Raw genomic sequence first — 17102 nt, 5'->3', positions numbered from 1 at the left:
TGGGAAAGATTGAAGGCAAAAGAAAAGGGTGGCAGAGGATGAGATGGATAGGTAGAATCCCTGACTCAATGGACATGCATTTGAGCAAACTCTGGGAGACAGTGGAGGACAGCAAAGCCTGGCATGCTGCAGTCCATGGGGTCACAAACAGTCGGACACAACTTAGCGACTGAACAACAACGAAAGTAACCAAGGAAGAATGATGTATGAATGAGGGGTTCTGGCTGAGAATGAGATCCGAATTTAAGTTTCAGAGATGTGAAAATCCCTGGCGGCCCAGTGGTTAGGACTCCGAATCTGTGGTCTCACTGTGGAGGGTCTAGCTTCAATTCCTGGTCGTGGAAATAAGATCCCACAAGCTATGAGGTGCCTCCATCCCTCCGCCAAGAAGTTTTCAGACATGGAATAGGGCCTGGGGTGTGACTGCAAATGTAGCTGAGATGAGTGGTATGAAGGTCACTGCAGATGAAGAGAATAAAGTCAAAGTAAGCAAGGCCCAGGTTCCACTCAGCTTCCACAAAGCAGAGTCTGGATGTTGGGACTTGTCTCGAGAAAACATCTGCACCCCAGTTTTTAAACATGATCTCAGGGGACACTTCCCAACATTCAATTTTCCAGAGCATTCAAATAAAATTAATTTGGTCCATCTCAGACTTGTGTGCTAAATAAAAAACTGGGTTAACCCCACTTTTCTTCAACCATTGTTGAAGGGAACTTTCCTTGCTAAAACAAACACCGAACTTTTTAAAAACCAGAGCAGAAACAAGATCTGGAAAGAAAACTCTAGGTGGAAACATGGCCTCTGGGTAGTTAAGAGTGCAAATTAGATTCAGAAGTGGGAGGGTCATTCTTTCAGCTTTACGGTTTTCTAACTTCAGTCAGCCCCAGGCTACACATTAGAACATGAAAGGAGATGGATGCTCAGGGAGGGGTCTGAGAATCTTTTTTTTTTTTTTGGCAAATACGAGGTACCAGCTATGTGTTAAGGCTAGAAGACCACTGAGCAATGGGTGGAGACAGCTACATCATCACGTTATTTTAAAAGTGTATTAAATACCTGTTGTATTTAAGTAGGGGAAAAAAAAACAACCCGTGGGTAGAGAGGAGGGCATGACAGTTTGGAAAGGCTTCACTGAGTTGACATTGAAGTTAGGGCTCAAAGGATGAGGTAGGAGTTTGTCAGGTATGTCAAAAAGGGTAGGGCAAAGCCCGAAGGAGCCCAGGGAACTGAAGAACTGCGCAGACACTCGGACGGGTTTGAGCACTTAACTGTGTCTCAGATGAAATGACAGGATGAAAGGGTAGGAAGGCAGGCCGGGGTTTGAGGGCAAAGATTCTGCAAGATTCCAGAGCATTCGTTGTACGTCAGAAGGCAAGACGGCACACAGGTTCGGAGCACGGTCTCCGCTCTAAATCTTAGGGCTCTGCCACTTAACGAGCGATGCGGCATGGGCAACAGCCCGCGTCTCAGTGTCCCCATCCGTATCACCGAAGAATAGTTACCTTACGCAGTGGCCAGGAGGGTTTAAGGACTGAATGCGTACCGACGGTTTAGCTCAGGGTGCAGTCCATTAAGCGCTAAGTGCGGATACTTCATCGTGATAATGGTTACAGGCCAAAGCTAGTTTCTGCAGCCCCCATGACTCCGCTTGGGAAGGAGAATTAGCTCGGACCCGGCCGCGCCCACTCGCCAGTCGTCCGCCCTCCCAGGCGTCGGGACCAGGGCCAGGCCAGAGACTGGGCGGGAGGGCCTGGCGGGCGGGTAACTCGCCGCCGCTTACCGGGGCTGGAGTCCCGCTCCTCGTCCTCCGCCGACCCGCCGGCCTTGAAGCCGGGCGGCAGGGCCGGCCCAATCAGATCCCTCGCCATCCGCGGGGTCAGACACTGGAGACACACACAAGTAGCTTCAAGCCGAGTCAGAACTCCACGACGGGCAGCCCGCGAGCCGCCGAACGCGAGAGACGCTCTTCCGGCGCCGGCCGATGACATGTCAGCTTGTGATTGGCTGATCCTTGCTACTGGCGATAACGGAAGTGACGCCTAAGGCTTGCTACGCACTCGCACGCCGGATTGACTACCAGGCGGATGGCGATGGGCGAGCCGGCTGGTGGTGCGGTTCCTCCCGCCGGGTGGTTCCCAGCCCCCGAGCTGACCCCCACGCTGGGGCCTCTACGCGACCGAGCCTCGCGGCCGAACAACTGGATGATGTGGGCGATGCCGCCGCCTTCGTCGCTTCCCGCAGCAGGGTCCGAGCCTGCCTTAGAGGCACAGCCCCGCGCGGAAGCCCGCACTTTCCCCGGGGCACCTCCCCCCTTCGACGCCCACATTCTTCCCGGGGCGCAGCCCCCCTTTGACGCCGAGTCCCCCCTCGATTCTCAGCCTCAACTCAATGGCCAGCCTTCCTGGAATTTCCAGGCTTCAGCGTCGCGGTACAGGACGCAGTCTCCTGGTGGTTTTCCTTGGCATCAGCAGCCCTACAGCACTCCAGGTAGGTTGTTAACGTCTCTCCGTACCACCCCTTATCTTTCTTTTCCATCCCTACTTCCTCCTCCTCTTCCACCCTTGTTCTCCTCTCTTCTTCTGATACTGCCTTGCACTCTTGGAGTCCAGTCATTAATGTCTCACAGTTTGTTCCACAGTTACGTTTTCCCGACTTGCTCATTTAGTTCAGCAATTATTTGGTTGATTCCAACTATGAACCAGGACGTGAGGGTACAGCAGTGAGCAAAACATTCAGAAATCCTTATTTTAGGCCTTGACATCTCCTGGTGTAAGATGACAGAGACAATAAACAAAATAAAGCAGTGCCTCTTAGAAGGCAGTGAGTGCTGTGGGGAGAGAAAGCAGAGTCACGGGCATTGCAGTTTTAAATGAAAGTGTCAGTCATGAGTAAGGTGACATTGGAGCAGAGACTTAAGGGAGGTGAGGGATCAGTTGTTGTTTAGTAGCTAAGTCATGTCTGACTCTTTGCGGCGCCATGGACTGTAGCCCACCAGGCTCATCTGTCCCTGAGATTTCCCAGGCATGAATACTGGACTGGGTTGCCATTTCCTTCTCCAGGGGATCTTCCCGATGCAGGGATGGAACCCGAGTCTCTTGCAGTGCATATGTTTGGGGGTTAGCCAAGCAGGCAGAGGAACTTGTAAGTGCAGAGGCCTTGAGGCAGGAACTGTGTGTGAATCACTATTCTTCCTAGAAAGGATGAAAGTGGAAGTTGCTTAGTCGTGTAGGACTCTTTTTGACCCCATGGATTGTAGCCCGACAGGGTCTTCTGTCCCTGGAATTCTCCAGGCAAGAATTCTGGAGTGGGTTGCCATTCCCTTCTCCAAGGGATCTTCCTGACCCAGGGATCGAACCTGGGTCTCCTGCATTGCAGGAAGATTCTAGAAACGGTGGGCTGCCAGTATTTTAACTCAAGTATTTATGACGTGCTCTAGCAAAATATTAAATAATCGTGTAGTTTTTAACATTTATGAATCTCTTTTTGTTTTCCAGTTAAACATACTTATTTTCCACGAAAGCATGATGCGAAGGTCAATGACTTCAGCGTCTCTCCCAGAAGAAAACAGAAAAAAAAGGTATTTGTAAAGATGTTCTTAAATGTGACACTTTGGTCCCTATGTCACTGCTTCATATCTCATCTGTCTTAACTGTCTCAGTGTCTTGCATTCATCATTGACACACCATAGCTTTGCTATAAAAGGACCTTTAAGGGTCTTGGCTGTAAGTAAAAACTCCAAGGAAAATCTTCTTGTGAAAAAGTGGAGAAATTGTAGAAAAAGAAAACAGTCAATCCATTTACATATAGTATCAGGAGTAAATATGGGGAATTATGATTACAGATAAATGTAAATATTATTGAACTTCAATGAAGTAAAAAGTATATAATTATACATAATATATATATTTATTTTAGTAGCAGATTGGGAAGGGAAGGATGAAATGAAAAGTTTTTGTGTTTTTTCAACCCTTGATTATGTTCAGAAACTGAGCCTTAAAATAGACTTCCTTTATTCTGATGTAGCTTAACAATCCGGAGAAGGTAATGGCACCCCACTCCAGTACTCTTGCCTGAAGAATCCCAGGGACGGTGGAGCCTGGTAGGCTGCAGTCCATGGGGTCGCTAAGAGTCGGACACGACTGAGCGACTTCACTTTCACTTTTCACTTTCATGCACCAGAGAAGGAAATGGCAACCCACTCCAGTGTTCTTGCCTGGAGAATCCCAGGGATGGGGGAGCCTGGTGGGCTGCCGTCTGTGGGGTCACACAGAGTCGGACACGACTGAAGTGACTTAGCAGTAGCAGCAGCAACTTAACAATCTGGTCTTTCGACTTTTAAGATGTATAAATAATGTCATTAGAATAAATTGAATAAGATCTACATCATGAAATTACTACCCTTCATTTTGGTATCAAAGCTGTGTCGCTGATGTTTACAAAATACTGTGAATGTGTAATATATTTAATAGCATAATCTCAACATTGAACAATTGGAGTCTATTTCCTATATAGTCTTACCATTGTAATAATCTTTTTTGTTTTATGTTTAGACATAAAAATAGTAAATTGGGAATAAGAAAATAACTAATATTTACCTAGTTATTTTTTCTCATTTGGTAGTTTTATACACACACACAGACTCTCTTATTTATCCTAAAGGAAGAAATGCTGTTTTTACCGTAAATATTTATTTTTAGGTTATTTTGACATATGCTCTACTGCATTTTAATTAGATTACCAATTTGAAATCTATTCATGGTTTATATTAACTCTATTCAGATTTGAATTTTTCTTTGGCCATGCCTTGTGGCATGTGGGATCTTAGTTCCCTGCGTGCCTGCTCAGTCACTCAGTCATGTCTGACTCTTTGTGACCCCATGGACCTCAGCCCACCAGGCACCTCTGTCCATGGGATTTCGTAGGCAAGAAACAAGGAGTAGGTTGCCATTTCCTCCTCCTGTGGATCTTCCTGACTCAGGGATCAAACCTTCACCTCTTGTGTCTCCTGTATTGTCAGGCAGATTCTCTACCCCTAAGCTGCCTGGGTAGCCCTAAACAGGCATCAAACCTTGCCCACTGCATTGGAAGCATGGAATCTTAACTGCTGGACCACCAGGGAAGTCTTCAAATTTTTTTTTAACAAACCTGGCTTTTCCTAATGTATGTGTTAAAGAAACAGAATCACCTCTTCATTAGAAATATATTCAGAAGTTTCTCCTACATGTAAGAGTATGTGAAAAATCAAAACCTGTATATTTTTACTGCTGATTGAGTTCTCACCCAAAGCCTAATGCTTCTTCATTTTTATTTGCAGAAAAGAAAGGAACCTGTTTTTCATTATTTTTGTGATACCTGTGATCGTGGTTTTAAAAATCAAGAAAAGTATGATAAACACATGTCCGAACATACAAAAGTAGGTTTCTTGGTTATCCTGATTTTATTTAGCAAAATGGGTGTATTTGGTAGAAATTCTGAGCTTTCTTCCTGTAAAAGTTTACAGTTTTCATAGAAATGTTGTTTGAAGACAAGCTGAGACAGTAACCCTGGGATCTGCAGTTTGAGGGTGGGAAGCCTCCACTTCAGGAGTTGGTGAGATGGCAGCAGAGGGAGGTCTGGCAGCTGTTGAGAAGTAAAAAAGTTAGGAAGTTCTTAGTTGGGTAAGTGCTCTTCAGTTTGTAGGAGTCACGCTCGACTTTAGGAAATAAGAACGTGTTACAACATTGCTGATGTCCTGCGTTCACTCAGATGGAGAAGTGAATGCCGTGTATTCCTGTCCTATACACTTAGAGCACAGCTTGGTCTTGCAGTGAGTCTTGTCTTGCTATTGTTGTAAGCATTCACAGATAACACCACATAGACAGGATAGTAGGTCTGTATGTATAGTAGAAGGGTACATTTTTTCTGGGAAATGTTGAATTGAGTCTTTTTTTTTTTTTTAAAAAACCTCCTTACAGTGCCCTGAGGTAGATTGCTCTTTTAGTGCACATGAGAAGATTGTCCAGTTCCACTGGAGGAATGTAAGTTGTTGTTACACGCTCTTTTTATTTCATTGATCTGTTATCTTCATAGCACTTTATCTACATAGCCTAATAATAAGCAACATTCATGAGCCTTTGTACTTGGTAAGGCATTTGTATAATCCGTTATTCAATTTCATCCTCATCATCCACTGTGGACTAGATAAATCTTGGCCCTGTTGAACAGATTTATAAAATGATTTGCCCAGGGCCTCAGAACTGATTCTTGCAGTTGGGTTTCTTAGCTGCAAATTCTGTGCTTGTTTTACGAAACTGTGCTGTTTCAGATTGTTTTGTGCACTCATCATTTCTCTAGCTAACTCCCTCAACTATACTTGGTCGGTCAGTCATGTGAATATCTAACATTACTCAAGAAATTGATGACATTTGCTTTATAATCAAGATTATATCATGGCTTGCTTTTCTTTTTAATTAATAGCACTAAAGACATGAAAAAAGTTATTCTTTTTCCTTTAAAGGAAAAGTCATAATAAGGATAGATAAAACCTGCTTGCTTAGTTTTAAAATTGTCTCTGCTGGTAAATGTACTGTTGGGTACAGCATCTTCATTATCCCCTATAATTCTTGAGATTTAGTCAAAAGCATACAGTACACTTCCTGATATTCAGCAGGCCTTTTCCCCTTAGATGCATGCTCCTGGTATGAAGAAAATCAAGTTAGACACTCCAGAGGAGATTGCAAGATGGAGGGAAGAAAGAAGAAAGTGAGTAAAGAGTTCAGAACTTGTGCAGCAACTTTCTTTTACCCTGGCAGGGCTGAGTACTTCAAAATAAAGACCATTGGCCCTAAGGAACAATTTGAAAAAGGAAATTTGGTCTTTTATAACATTGCAGATGTTCAGCTCAAAATGTCCAGTCCTAACTTTTGTTGTTGTTCTTCAGAATTGGTTTACAGTGACTTTGAGAGTATTGTTACTTGATGTGTGATAATCACACAATTTTTATTATTGTAGTTTTGATTCATTGCATTCCCTTATAATCTTGCTGCTAAGAAATGGGACTGTCAACTGTATTATATGAGGCTATTATGAAATGTAGCTTTTGGTAGAGCTAATAGGAACTCTTGATAAATAACTGATGTTATAATGGGACTTTGCTCTTTGAGGGAAGCCACTATATGCCCCCTCAGTTTGATGTTCAATACAAGGCAGTGATGGGTGGTGCTATGTTGAAAAAAAAAAAGCATAATACTTTGCTGTGTTTATTGTTTTGATTATTTTTTAAAAAGTTGTTGAATGCTTGCAGTATGCTAGGCAGAGGGAGTACAGTGACAGGATAATACAAGTGCCTGTCCTTATCTGTAAAAAGACGGGACTTCCCTGGCAGTCCAGTAGTTAAGACTCCATGATCCCAGTGTAGGCAGCATGGGTTCGATCCTTGGTTGGGGAACTAAGATCTGGCATGCCACATGGCATGGCCTAAAACAGAAAACAAAGATAAGAAATGTTTTCCTGTAATTAAAGTCTAATAAATTTGAGCCTTACCATGACGACCTGTAGTTTTATAATTACCGGGGAGGAAAGCTTAGTAGGTATCTAATCAGAAATGGCAGCCCACTCCAGTATTCCTGCCTGGAGAAGCCCATGGACGGAGGAGACTGGCGGGCTACAGTCCATGGGGTTGCAAAGGGCCGGACACGACTGAAGCGACTTCACCACCACCACCAACTGGAATCTACCAGTGAAAAATCCCATGAGGACGCTGTTACATTGTCTTCGCAGGTTACATTGTCTTCGCAGGAAGGACCAGGATACCTCATCCTAAAGCACAAGACCAAATCAGAACTATTAGGATGGTCAGCTGCACTTTTAAGTCAATAGCTGTTACTCTGGAATTAAAAAATGAGAGCTTGAGCTAGGAGGTTGTTGTTTCCTGCTGTTGTTTAGTCACTAAGTTGTGTCCAACTCTTTTGTGACTCCATGAACTGTAGCCCGCCAGGCTCTTCTGTCCGTGGGATTCTCCAAGCAAGGATACTGGAGTGGGTTGCCGTTTGCTTCTCCAGGGGATCTTCCCGACCCGGGGACCAAACCTGCGTCTCCTGCATCCCCTGCATTGGCAGGCAAATTCTTTACCGCTGAGCCACAGGAAAGCCCTAGATAGGAAGAGTTATCCTCAAAGGTCAAGAAAGATACTTAAAAACTTTTGACAGCTGATTAAGCTTGTACTTGGTTCAGCTTGAAGTTTTCAACTTAAATCCACTGTATGTATGCATAAGTAGTACTGTGTCAGATGTTACACTATTACGTGAAAAAGTGAGTTGCTGCCCTTTAAAGCTTTACAGGTAGTTCTGAGGAAAACCAGCAAAAAGATTTAGAACCAACTGAGAACGAATAGCATTCAGTGAATGCCTGTATAAATACCAGTTATTAATACTCTGCACAGAGTTGGAAGAGTCTGGACAACCAGAGGAAGTAAACTTGGATCCAGCCAGTCAATGTGGACTCAATGGATTTAATAGAATTTCAAGAGCATTTTGGGGCAACAAATGTAGGAATCTAGGCCACCAGGAGTAGGATGTGCTAAAGCTTTTTCCTCGTTATCTCCTGGCAGAATTTTATTTATCTCACAAGACTCTTGGTAAGAAGTCAGCTAACCTAAGTGTTTTGCTTAGGGACATAGTTGATTTATCCCCTGGCATAGGTGTATGGATAGGCTGCCAGTCCGTGGACCAGCCTACCTTAAAGTATTGTTCACTACTTTCTGTATGAATACATAGCTCATTAATACAAACAAAATAGAATTTTTTGCATTATATTATAAGCGGCCCTAGTCTTAGACATCTTTGATTCTGCTGCCCTTTGTAGAGTACCTTGATTCTGCTGCCCTTTGTAGAGTACCTGGAATCGAGTATGTAGAAAATAAGTATTTGTGGACTAAATGACTGTTGAATGGTGCAGTATGGAAAGAATCTGGTGGCTCAGATGGTAAAGAATCTGCCTGCCATGTGGGAGACCCAGGTTCCATCCCTAGGTTGGGAAAAGCCACCCACTCCAGGTTTCTTGTCTGGAGAATTCCATAGACAGAGGAGCCTGGTGGGCTACAGCCATGGGTTCACAAAGAGTTAAACTCGACTGAGCAGCTAACTTCAACTTCACATGAGAGGAACCAGTCTTGGCATTGATAAGAAGCCTTAGCCATGGCATAGTCAGACTTAGAAGTCAGAGGAGTCGGGACCATGCCATGATTTGACTTAGTGAAGAATTCGAAGCAGTGCATATAAAGCGCCTTATCTTTCTAGGTGGCTTCTTTACAGGTATAATGTTTTCCTCCTCGTGATTCCACTTCACTCTGGTTTTTTTGTTTGTTTTACTTGTTTATTCTTTATCTGTTGGCTGTATGTTTTTCTCATTAGTTTGCACGGAGTGCTCGCTTCAGCAGCACATATACTAAAAAATTATTTTGCACAGAGGAATAATCAAACAAGAAGAGTTAGCTCCACTTCCTGATACTTAGTTTTTGAGGCCCTGGTGATGATAGTATTGAAGATTATATCCTGTTAGGTAGATCAGAAGTGTCCTACCTGCAAAAGTTTTTTCCCACTGACTTTCTCCCACTGACTTTCCTCTGACTTTGGTCAGTCGGAAGTTGTTGCAGCTCAGTGGTGCTAGCCGGTGTTGTGTTGATAGATGTTTAATTCTTTTGAGGAGAATGACGATAAGTTACGAGTTGGCAATGATTGTGAAGCAACTACCAGCTTCCCTGGTGTCTCAGAGAGTAAAGAATCTGCTTGCAATGCAGGAGACCTGGGTTCGATTCCTAGGTTGGGAAGATGCCCTGGAGAAGGAAATGGCAACCCACTCCAGTATTCTTGCCTGGAAAGTCCCATGGTCAGAGGAGCCTGGTGGGCTACAGTCCATGGGGCTGCAAAGAGTCAGACATGACTTAGCGACCAACACACTACACAACATATAAAGCAACTAAAAAGTTAACTGTGTAAGCTGTTTAATCTCTCAAGTTTTGAGTTTACTTGCGACAATAGGGAAGGTCTAAAATGAGTCTCTGTTTTGCCATCTTTGGTTCTTTTATCTCTAGCAGTTGTTTAAATTAGATCATTATGTAAACTGAGAAAGTTGGACCCATTATTAAACTTCTACTCTGTCTGTAGCTGTTTCACTCTCCCCAAATCCTCCACTCCACCTTTCTCCTCAGCATATAAGAGGAAGGACGTCATCTAGTCTGGAGGAGTGGGGTGTTCCTTGACGAAGGGAGGTTGAGTTGAACTTAGACCTAGTTGGGAAGAAATAACGGAGGTCAGAGACTAGTGCTGAGACCGATTGGCATGGGCATCGGTAAGAGATGATAGCAGCCTTTGAGAGATGGCAGTTGTAGGGATAGAGAGGAGGAGGTGGACAGAGAACACTTGGGAGATGAAGATGGGCACTGTTTGGTAATTGAATGATTGGGAGGTTGAGGAGGAAAGCGGTTTGGAGGAGATGTCCAAGTTCCTGGGATGAGGTGGTGCCTGTGACTGAGACAGGGACCCTGGAAGAGGATGGGGTGTGGGGGTGTTGCTCTGGGACATCACTGAGCATGAGGAGATTCCAAGACATCTATTTGAAGATGCCGTGTAGGCATTGTGACTCAGACCAGATTGGCTAGAGAGAGACATTTGAAAATCATGAAACCATGAATTCAGAAGACATTGGGAACTAAGTTCCCAGTCAGGTCCAGGTTCAACTCAACCTCGCTTTGTCAAGGAACACCCCACTCTTCCAGACTAGATGAGGGCCTCCTTCTTATACGCTGAAAAGGAGGGTGGAGTGGAGGGTTGTGGGAGAGTCAAACAGCTACAGAGTAGAAATTGAACAGTGGGTCCAGTTTTCTCAGTTTATATGAAAACTGGTTGATTTTACTCCCTGTCACACTATCTTCCGTTTCTACTCCACATACAGAGAGAGGGAAGATAGTGTGACCGGGAGTGAAACCAAGCCTGCTAAGCAAGAGCCAGAGAGGTAGAAGGAAACTCAGAATGTGACCTGTCGTGGAAGCCAGGAGAAGGGAGGCTTTCAAGACGGGAAATGTGGACATCAGTGCAGATTGCTGTGGAAAGGTCAAATAAAACAAGCCCCCAGAGTGACTGGTGTTGCGACCTCTAGGGCCGCATTGATGCGAATTCCAGACGATTGCTCCTTGGCCCTTCTTGGGGTTTCCCGCCGTCTGTCTCTACAGCTTTCTGCAGCTCTCACACCCTTCCCCGTGATTCTTAACAAGAGGAATTGCCATTGTCTTGGCCACTGGGGTTGTGGTCCCACCGGAAGTGGGTATACTTTGAATTCCACTGACTATTTTGAGACTCACAGTTGACCATAGCGTTCATCCGGCACCTTTTTACCTTCTAGTTTCCAGGGTCCTTCATCTCCATGCAGTTTCTGCCGCTTACTTTCATGGTCGTGCCATGGATCTGATCTTCTGGGCTTTCTGCCCCAGAAATCCTGAAGTTGGGCCTCCTCCTCTTTGGGCCTAACTTCTGTTCCATCCAGCTCTCTCCCTGTCCCTTCTACCTCTGTGAAAGGCACCGGTCCTGGACGAGTTGAGGCCTCTCATCTCTTACCCCCCTTTACCTTTTTTTCTCCTCAGCCCTCTTCCATCTTGGCCTCCTGCCAAGCTGAAATCACTCCCACCCCTCTCAGCAGCTCAGCTCCCTCATTCCGCTGCCCTTCATCACACGCACCGGCAAGCGTCTCAGCTCTGCCTCAGCTGCTCAGTGTTGCTGAAGAAAACCACACAGCTGGAGTGTGCTCTGCGGATGGATATTCAGCAGTGTTATCACACTTAAGGAATTAACTTGACCACAAGATTAAGTTATTCTCTTTGCGTTTGCTGGTTTTTTCCATGCAAAATTAGATGCTAATGTGCATGTGTTTGTTAGTTATATAGGTGACTATGTAGAGTAAAATTTAAAAATAAATTTGTTAAGCTGATTTTATTTTAGCCAACTCAAATGCCAGTGAAAACAATGCCATGGAAGTGACAGTGAGAGTAGAATAAGGTGGGCTTCACACATCTTATCTTTTCTAATTAACTGCACATTGCTTACTTATAGGAACTCTTTGTCCCAGCCAGACTTTCTTTTCCTTTTATCATATCCCAAACAGGTTCTTTGAACTTTCAGCTTCAGTTTTGATCATGCTGCTGCTTCTAGAAAATCTTACCTTTTCCAGCCTTGAAGTTCTGCTCACTGCTTTAGTCCAGCTGAAATCCCGCCAGCCTAAATTTGGGGGAATATTTTTCCTCACCCGTCTAGAGGAATATCTTGTCCTTTTTTGAATATGGTATCGCCTCTGCCTGTTTGGTGTAGATGCCCCTTATTCTTGTCCTGTTGATGAACTTTTTTGCTTATGAGTCTTTAAAAAAAATTACAATCTTTAGAAATGTTAATACCCACAGTTTATGTGACTGTTTATATCCCATGGTGGCATAGATACAAGGGATGGTTATAAATGTTAATGTTGGGAAAGATTGTAAGGCAAAAGGAGAAAAGGGCAGCAGAGGATGAAATGGTTAGATAGCATTACTGACTCAATGAACATGAATCTTAGCAAATTCCAGGAGATAGTGAAGGCCTGGAAAGAAGCCTGGTGTGCTGCTAAGAGTTGGACACAACTTAGCAACTGAACAACAGCAACATAAATGTTGATATATGTAAATGAGATTTGAAAATATTTTTATTGTGGGTATAATTCTGTTTTGGTACTTCAAATTAAGTGGTTGGAGAAATTGTACTGAGATTCATATTTTTAATTTATGTTATAAACTGTATATCATTGTTAAAGAAATTGGGCAGTGTTGATCTGATTAGTAATGATAGTGGGAATTAACATAATTAGTGGTATTTCAACTGCTGTGGTTTTGGACAGTAAATTCTCATCTCACAGGACAAATCATCACTGAGACAAACCAACCTGATGTGTATTTGAACGCGTCCCTTTCTGCCGAGCTTTCCTCATGTGAATGGGAACTCTGCCTCCTTGTGGTTTTTATGCAGCAAGTGCTTTAAAGGAAAAAATTCCACTGGCTAGAGAAACTGAAGGAATAGTAATGTAAGAACCAGCTTAGGTAGTGTATATTTATATAAAGTCCCTGGTGGAAGACCAGTTTGGCTTGCTAATATAATCAAGAAATCTCAGCCACCTTTAAATTTATGTTGATATACATTATAGCTTTGAATAACTTCCTGACAAGAGTTTAGTTTGAAATTAGAGGTAAGCATTCAGTATTTGGGGCTTCCCAAGAAAGCTAAGATCATGGCATCTGGTCCCATCACTTCATGGCAAATAGATGGGGAAACAGTGGAAACAGTGGCTGACTTTATTTTTTGGGGCTCCAAAATCACTGCCGATGGTGATTGCAGCCATGAAATTAAAAGATGCTTACTCCTTGGAAGGAAAGTTATGACCAACCTAGACAGCATATTAAAAAGCAGACATTACTTTGTCAACAAAGGTCCATCTAGTCAAGCCTATGGTTTTTCCAGTAGTCATGTATGGATGTGAAAGTTGGACGGTGAAGAAAGCTGAGCGCTGAAGAATTGATGCTTTTGAACTGTGGTGTTGGAGAAGACTCTTGAGAGTCCTTTGGACTGCAAGGAGATCCAACCAGTCCATCCTAAAGGAGATCAGTCCTGGGTGTTCATTGGAAGGACTGATGTTGAAGCTGAAACTCCAATACTTTGGCCACCTGATGCAAAGAGCTGACTCATTTGAAAAGACCCTGATGCTGGGAAAGATTGTGAGCGGGAAGAGAAGGGGATGACAGAGGATGAGATGGTTGGATGGCGTCACCAACTCAGTGGACATGAGTTTGGGTAAACCCCAGGAGGTGGTGATGGACAGGGAGACCTGGTGTACTGTGGTTCACGGGGTCACAAAGAGTTGGACACGACTGAGCAACTGAACTGAAGTGGTGCTAGTGGTAAAGAATCCACCTGCCAGTGCAGGAGATGTAAGAGACACAGGTTCGATCCCTGGGTCAGGAAGATCCCCTGGAGGAGGGCATGGCAACCCACTCCAGTATTCTTGCCTGGAGAATCCCATGGACAAAGGAGTCTGATGGGTTACAGTCCATAGAGTTGCAAAGAGTTGGACACAACTGAGGTGACTTAGCACAGCATAGCATTCAGTATTTGAAAAGGCAAAGATTGTTTTATATATGACCAAGGTTACTGAAAAACAAGAGTAGACTCTTGCCCTTAAGACCCTCACTCTAATAGGAGACATAGGAAGATCTATAAATCGCCAGGAGACTGCAGGCAGCAGAAGTCTTAATTTTTGCCACGTGGGGCTAACACTACCAGTCAAAGGATACCTGGTGTCTTTGGAAGGCAGAGCAATCAGATTGTTTTGTAAGACTTCTTGTAAGAGGGGTCATGCCACTCCTCTCCTCACCCCAGTTTATTTTAAGGTGGTATTTATTCTTTTTTAATGTGTACTTCTGACAAACATCTGGAGTTGTGTTCACCTTAAGGCTTTTCACTAATCTGCAAAAAAAGAAATTGCAGCCAAAAAAACTCAAAGTGATTCTTTCTTCATTCCCATCTTCTCGGGGTACAAGCACTGTGTGATTTGGCATTAGGGAAAATTGAGTGAGAGAAGTTCATTTCCAAAACCTGGCTTTTCAGGACTGAAACCCACTTCACAGCAGATGGGGTGTCCACTAGGTGGAGTAGTTCTGTGTTATTTATTGAAGCAGCTAACTGGCTCTGAGGAAACGCTTAACAGTTGCGCCTCCAGTTCTTGCAGAATTCCAGCAGCGGGGGTGAGCTCCTGAAGAATGCTACATCTTTTTGAAGTTTGAAAAGACTTTGAAATAAAAATGTAGTCGGGTTGAAGCAGCTGTGGTTCAGTGAGAGTCCAGAGGGATTGTGTTTTTCTAGAGAACAGGCTTAAGGGAAAAGCCAGTGAGTGGGTGGAGATTTGAGAAGGAAAGGGTAAGATGTAGCCAGAATGAGACGTGCCAAGATAATGATTGGTTCCGTGTTGCCCATTTATTGACTCTGGGGCTTAAGAGCAGTCACTGGAGGCTTATGGCTTAGGCAAGGGGAAGGCAAAGCGGAGCTAAGAAGTGAAAGAGAGAAAGTGTTACAGTTTCAGGGTCAGTTCCTTTTGGGGTGTTGGGGAAAGATGGAAGTAGGGAGAAAAGTGATAAAAATAGAGAAACCAACTGTGAAAATATCACTTCTCACAGTCTTGATAGCTTCATAACATCCATTCTTTACCAGGAGATATTAAATTAAGTTTTATCATTATGTAACTGGGCAGTCAGTGTAAGACCATTTGTGATATTTTTCCAACAGTTTGCTGTGTGTTTAGAAACCTGAACTGTGTCTGTATCTGAGATCCAGACTTTTCCTTGATCTCAGTAGTATGTTGCTGGAAGGAGCTTCCTGATGATCGTTGTATGTATAACTAGGTCTTGTGTTCCTGGTTTCCCATTTTGGGGAAGAATTTGCTTTCTAGTACCCTTGTTTTCTGTAGTTTTTAGTCTCTATGTACAGAACAATGGTATAACTTTGGGGAAGAAAATTTTGTTTAAGCACTGAAAAACAGAATCTTACAACTTTGGGAGGGTTATAAACAGCCACTACCTTTAGGAAAGGGATAACTTTAATCAGCCAGAAAGAAAAAGTGAGCTGTTTTAAAAGACTTCCACCAAAGTAGTTTCCACAACATTCTTGATGTCTCATTTAAGGGGTTCTTTCTTGTATCTCACCTAAAATCCACTTGCTGTGACAAATTCTTTATATTCCTTGTCATTGAGAAGCACTTCCACAGCGTCTGCCTGCTTATTCACGCACCACTGAAGGACCAAGTCCTTGTGTTTAGCATAGAGCCCAAGATGTTAAGTCAGGGTTGGTCCGCAATACTCAGAAGAGAAATGTTAAAGAAATACAAGTAGTAAGAATAAGTGAATTTCAGAGATGTGAGAAGTGTTGAGTAGCTGTGCGTTACATGTCTAGACACTGGGGCCTGTGAAAGTCATCACCTTTTCCCTCATCATCTCTGCTTATGTGGAGCTTGTCTTCAGATGGCGAACAGCTGTCGGCCATCTTCTCTGTAAGATTGTGGTGTTTTTGCCACTTCTCTTCCTCTTTTAAAGGCTGTAAGTTGTTCCAGTTCCTTTCATCTTTCTTCGGAGGTTTTATGTTTCATCCTGTTAATCATCTGTGAGTCCCTTCTGAATCCCTCCCAAGTTTTACTTTTCCTCAACATTCCTTTTCAGTTTAGCAGTACAAAGCTGGCTGTATCGCCCTGAGAGTTTCTGATCACTTTTGAGTGTCGTGAGAGGAGGACTTCACACTCGTACCTGCGCTGGAGTCCTTGTGTTTGCTTTCCGAAAGTGTGATCATGCGGTGCTGACCGGCTGTCAGATTTTTATCTCCTGTGACCTTGGTCTTTTCCTCTTATGTTTATTTATAGCTTGTACATTAATCATGTCTTATTTATGAAGTTTATTTTTCTTGGCTGGGTAGATTGCTTTGTCCTGTCGTCACTGAAATCCATTGCTTTTTTTTCTAATTACTTCACCGCTTACTCAATGTCATTTCCATTCTTATCTTCCAATGTGCCGAGCCCATGAGCTTCATATTGTCTGAGCTGTGCACATCAGTGATGCAGATGTTATAAAAAGAAGGGTGGAAACAGTGTCCTGGAAATAATGGCAGAACACGGTGTGTTGATGTTTCTCAGAATTCATTCTGATGAGCAGGCAGGCTGAGTGGTAGGAGAGCTGTCTGTGTTCCCCCTCCTAGGATCTGTTCTTCTCACCACCAAAGTTTGGTGCCTCCATTTCCACACAGCTGTGCCAAGGAACAAAGAAAGCTTTGTCAGAGCAATTCATCTTGCACACTGCTGTCAGATTTAATCTCACTCACTGCCTTGTTCATCTCTCTCACTGTTCATAACTTTCAGTGGCTCCCCATCACCCCTGAATCAAAAATAGGCTTTCTAGTCTGGCATTCAAGGCACATTTGGGCCCCAGCCTCCCTTTCTAGTCTGATTGCCTGTAACTGTTTCCTCCACAATGAACCGCTTGCCACTCCCTGGGTATCTCTCACACTTTTAGACC

General features: G+C 43.7%; 2 protein-coding genes and 1 long non-coding RNA gene across 14 annotated transcripts in view; 1 reads left to right on the top strand and 2 right to left on the bottom strand.

Annotated features, from left to right (window-relative positions):
* The window catches only part of GPALPP1 (GPALPP motifs containing 1), a 127380-nt gene extending 125445 nt beyond the window's left edge, over positions 1-1935 (bottom strand). For 9 of the 12 annotated variants that reach the window (XR_014070538.1, XR_014070535.1, XR_014070536.1 and 6 more), the window contains exon 1: positions 1782-1935. Coding sequence is in view for 5 of the 12 variants with exons in the window: in XM_081547357.1 (XP_081403483.1) it covers positions 1782-1869 (88 nt within the window). In the remaining 7 variants the exon portion in view is untranslated. Of the gene's footprint in view, positions 1-1503 lie in introns of all 12 variants that reach the window. The other 3 variants (XR_014070539.1, XR_014070540.1, XM_081547363.1) reach the window with 1 other exon arrangement.
* A 121-nt stretch (positions 1936-2056) lies between these two features.
* NUFIP1 (nuclear FMR1 interacting protein 1) overlaps positions 2057-17102 on the top strand; it is a 33932-nt gene continuing 18886 nt past the window's right edge. The window contains exons 1-5 of the mRNA XM_081547355.1: positions 2057-2488; positions 3496-3578; positions 5316-5414; positions 5956-6018; positions 6666-6742. Coding sequence (XP_081403481.1) covers positions 2086-2488; positions 3496-3578; positions 5316-5414; positions 5956-6018; positions 6666-6742 — 725 coding nt within the window. The 5' untranslated portion in view covers positions 2057-2085. The remainder of the gene's footprint in view (positions 2489-3495; positions 3579-5315; positions 5415-5955; positions 6019-6665; positions 6743-17102) is intronic.
* The window catches only part of LOC145528680 (uncharacterized), a 40090-nt gene continuing 38610 nt past the window's right edge, over positions 15623-17102 (bottom strand). The window contains exon 3 of the long non-coding RNA XR_014070545.1: positions 15623-16833. This is a non-coding gene — a long non-coding RNA (uncharacterized LOC145528680). The remainder of the gene's footprint in view (positions 16834-17102) is intronic.

Source organism: Giraffa tippelskirchi, chromosome 12 (assembly GCF_054371585.1).
Source record: "Giraffa tippelskirchi isolate mGirTip1 chromosome 12, T2T-mGirTip1v1.2.pri, whole genome shotgun sequence".
Taxonomy (NCBI): Eukaryota; Metazoa; Chordata; class Mammalia; order Artiodactyla; family Giraffidae; genus Giraffa; species Giraffa tippelskirchi.
Note: the sequence above shows the minus strand (reverse complement) of the source record. Positions and strands in the feature narration are given on the sequence as shown.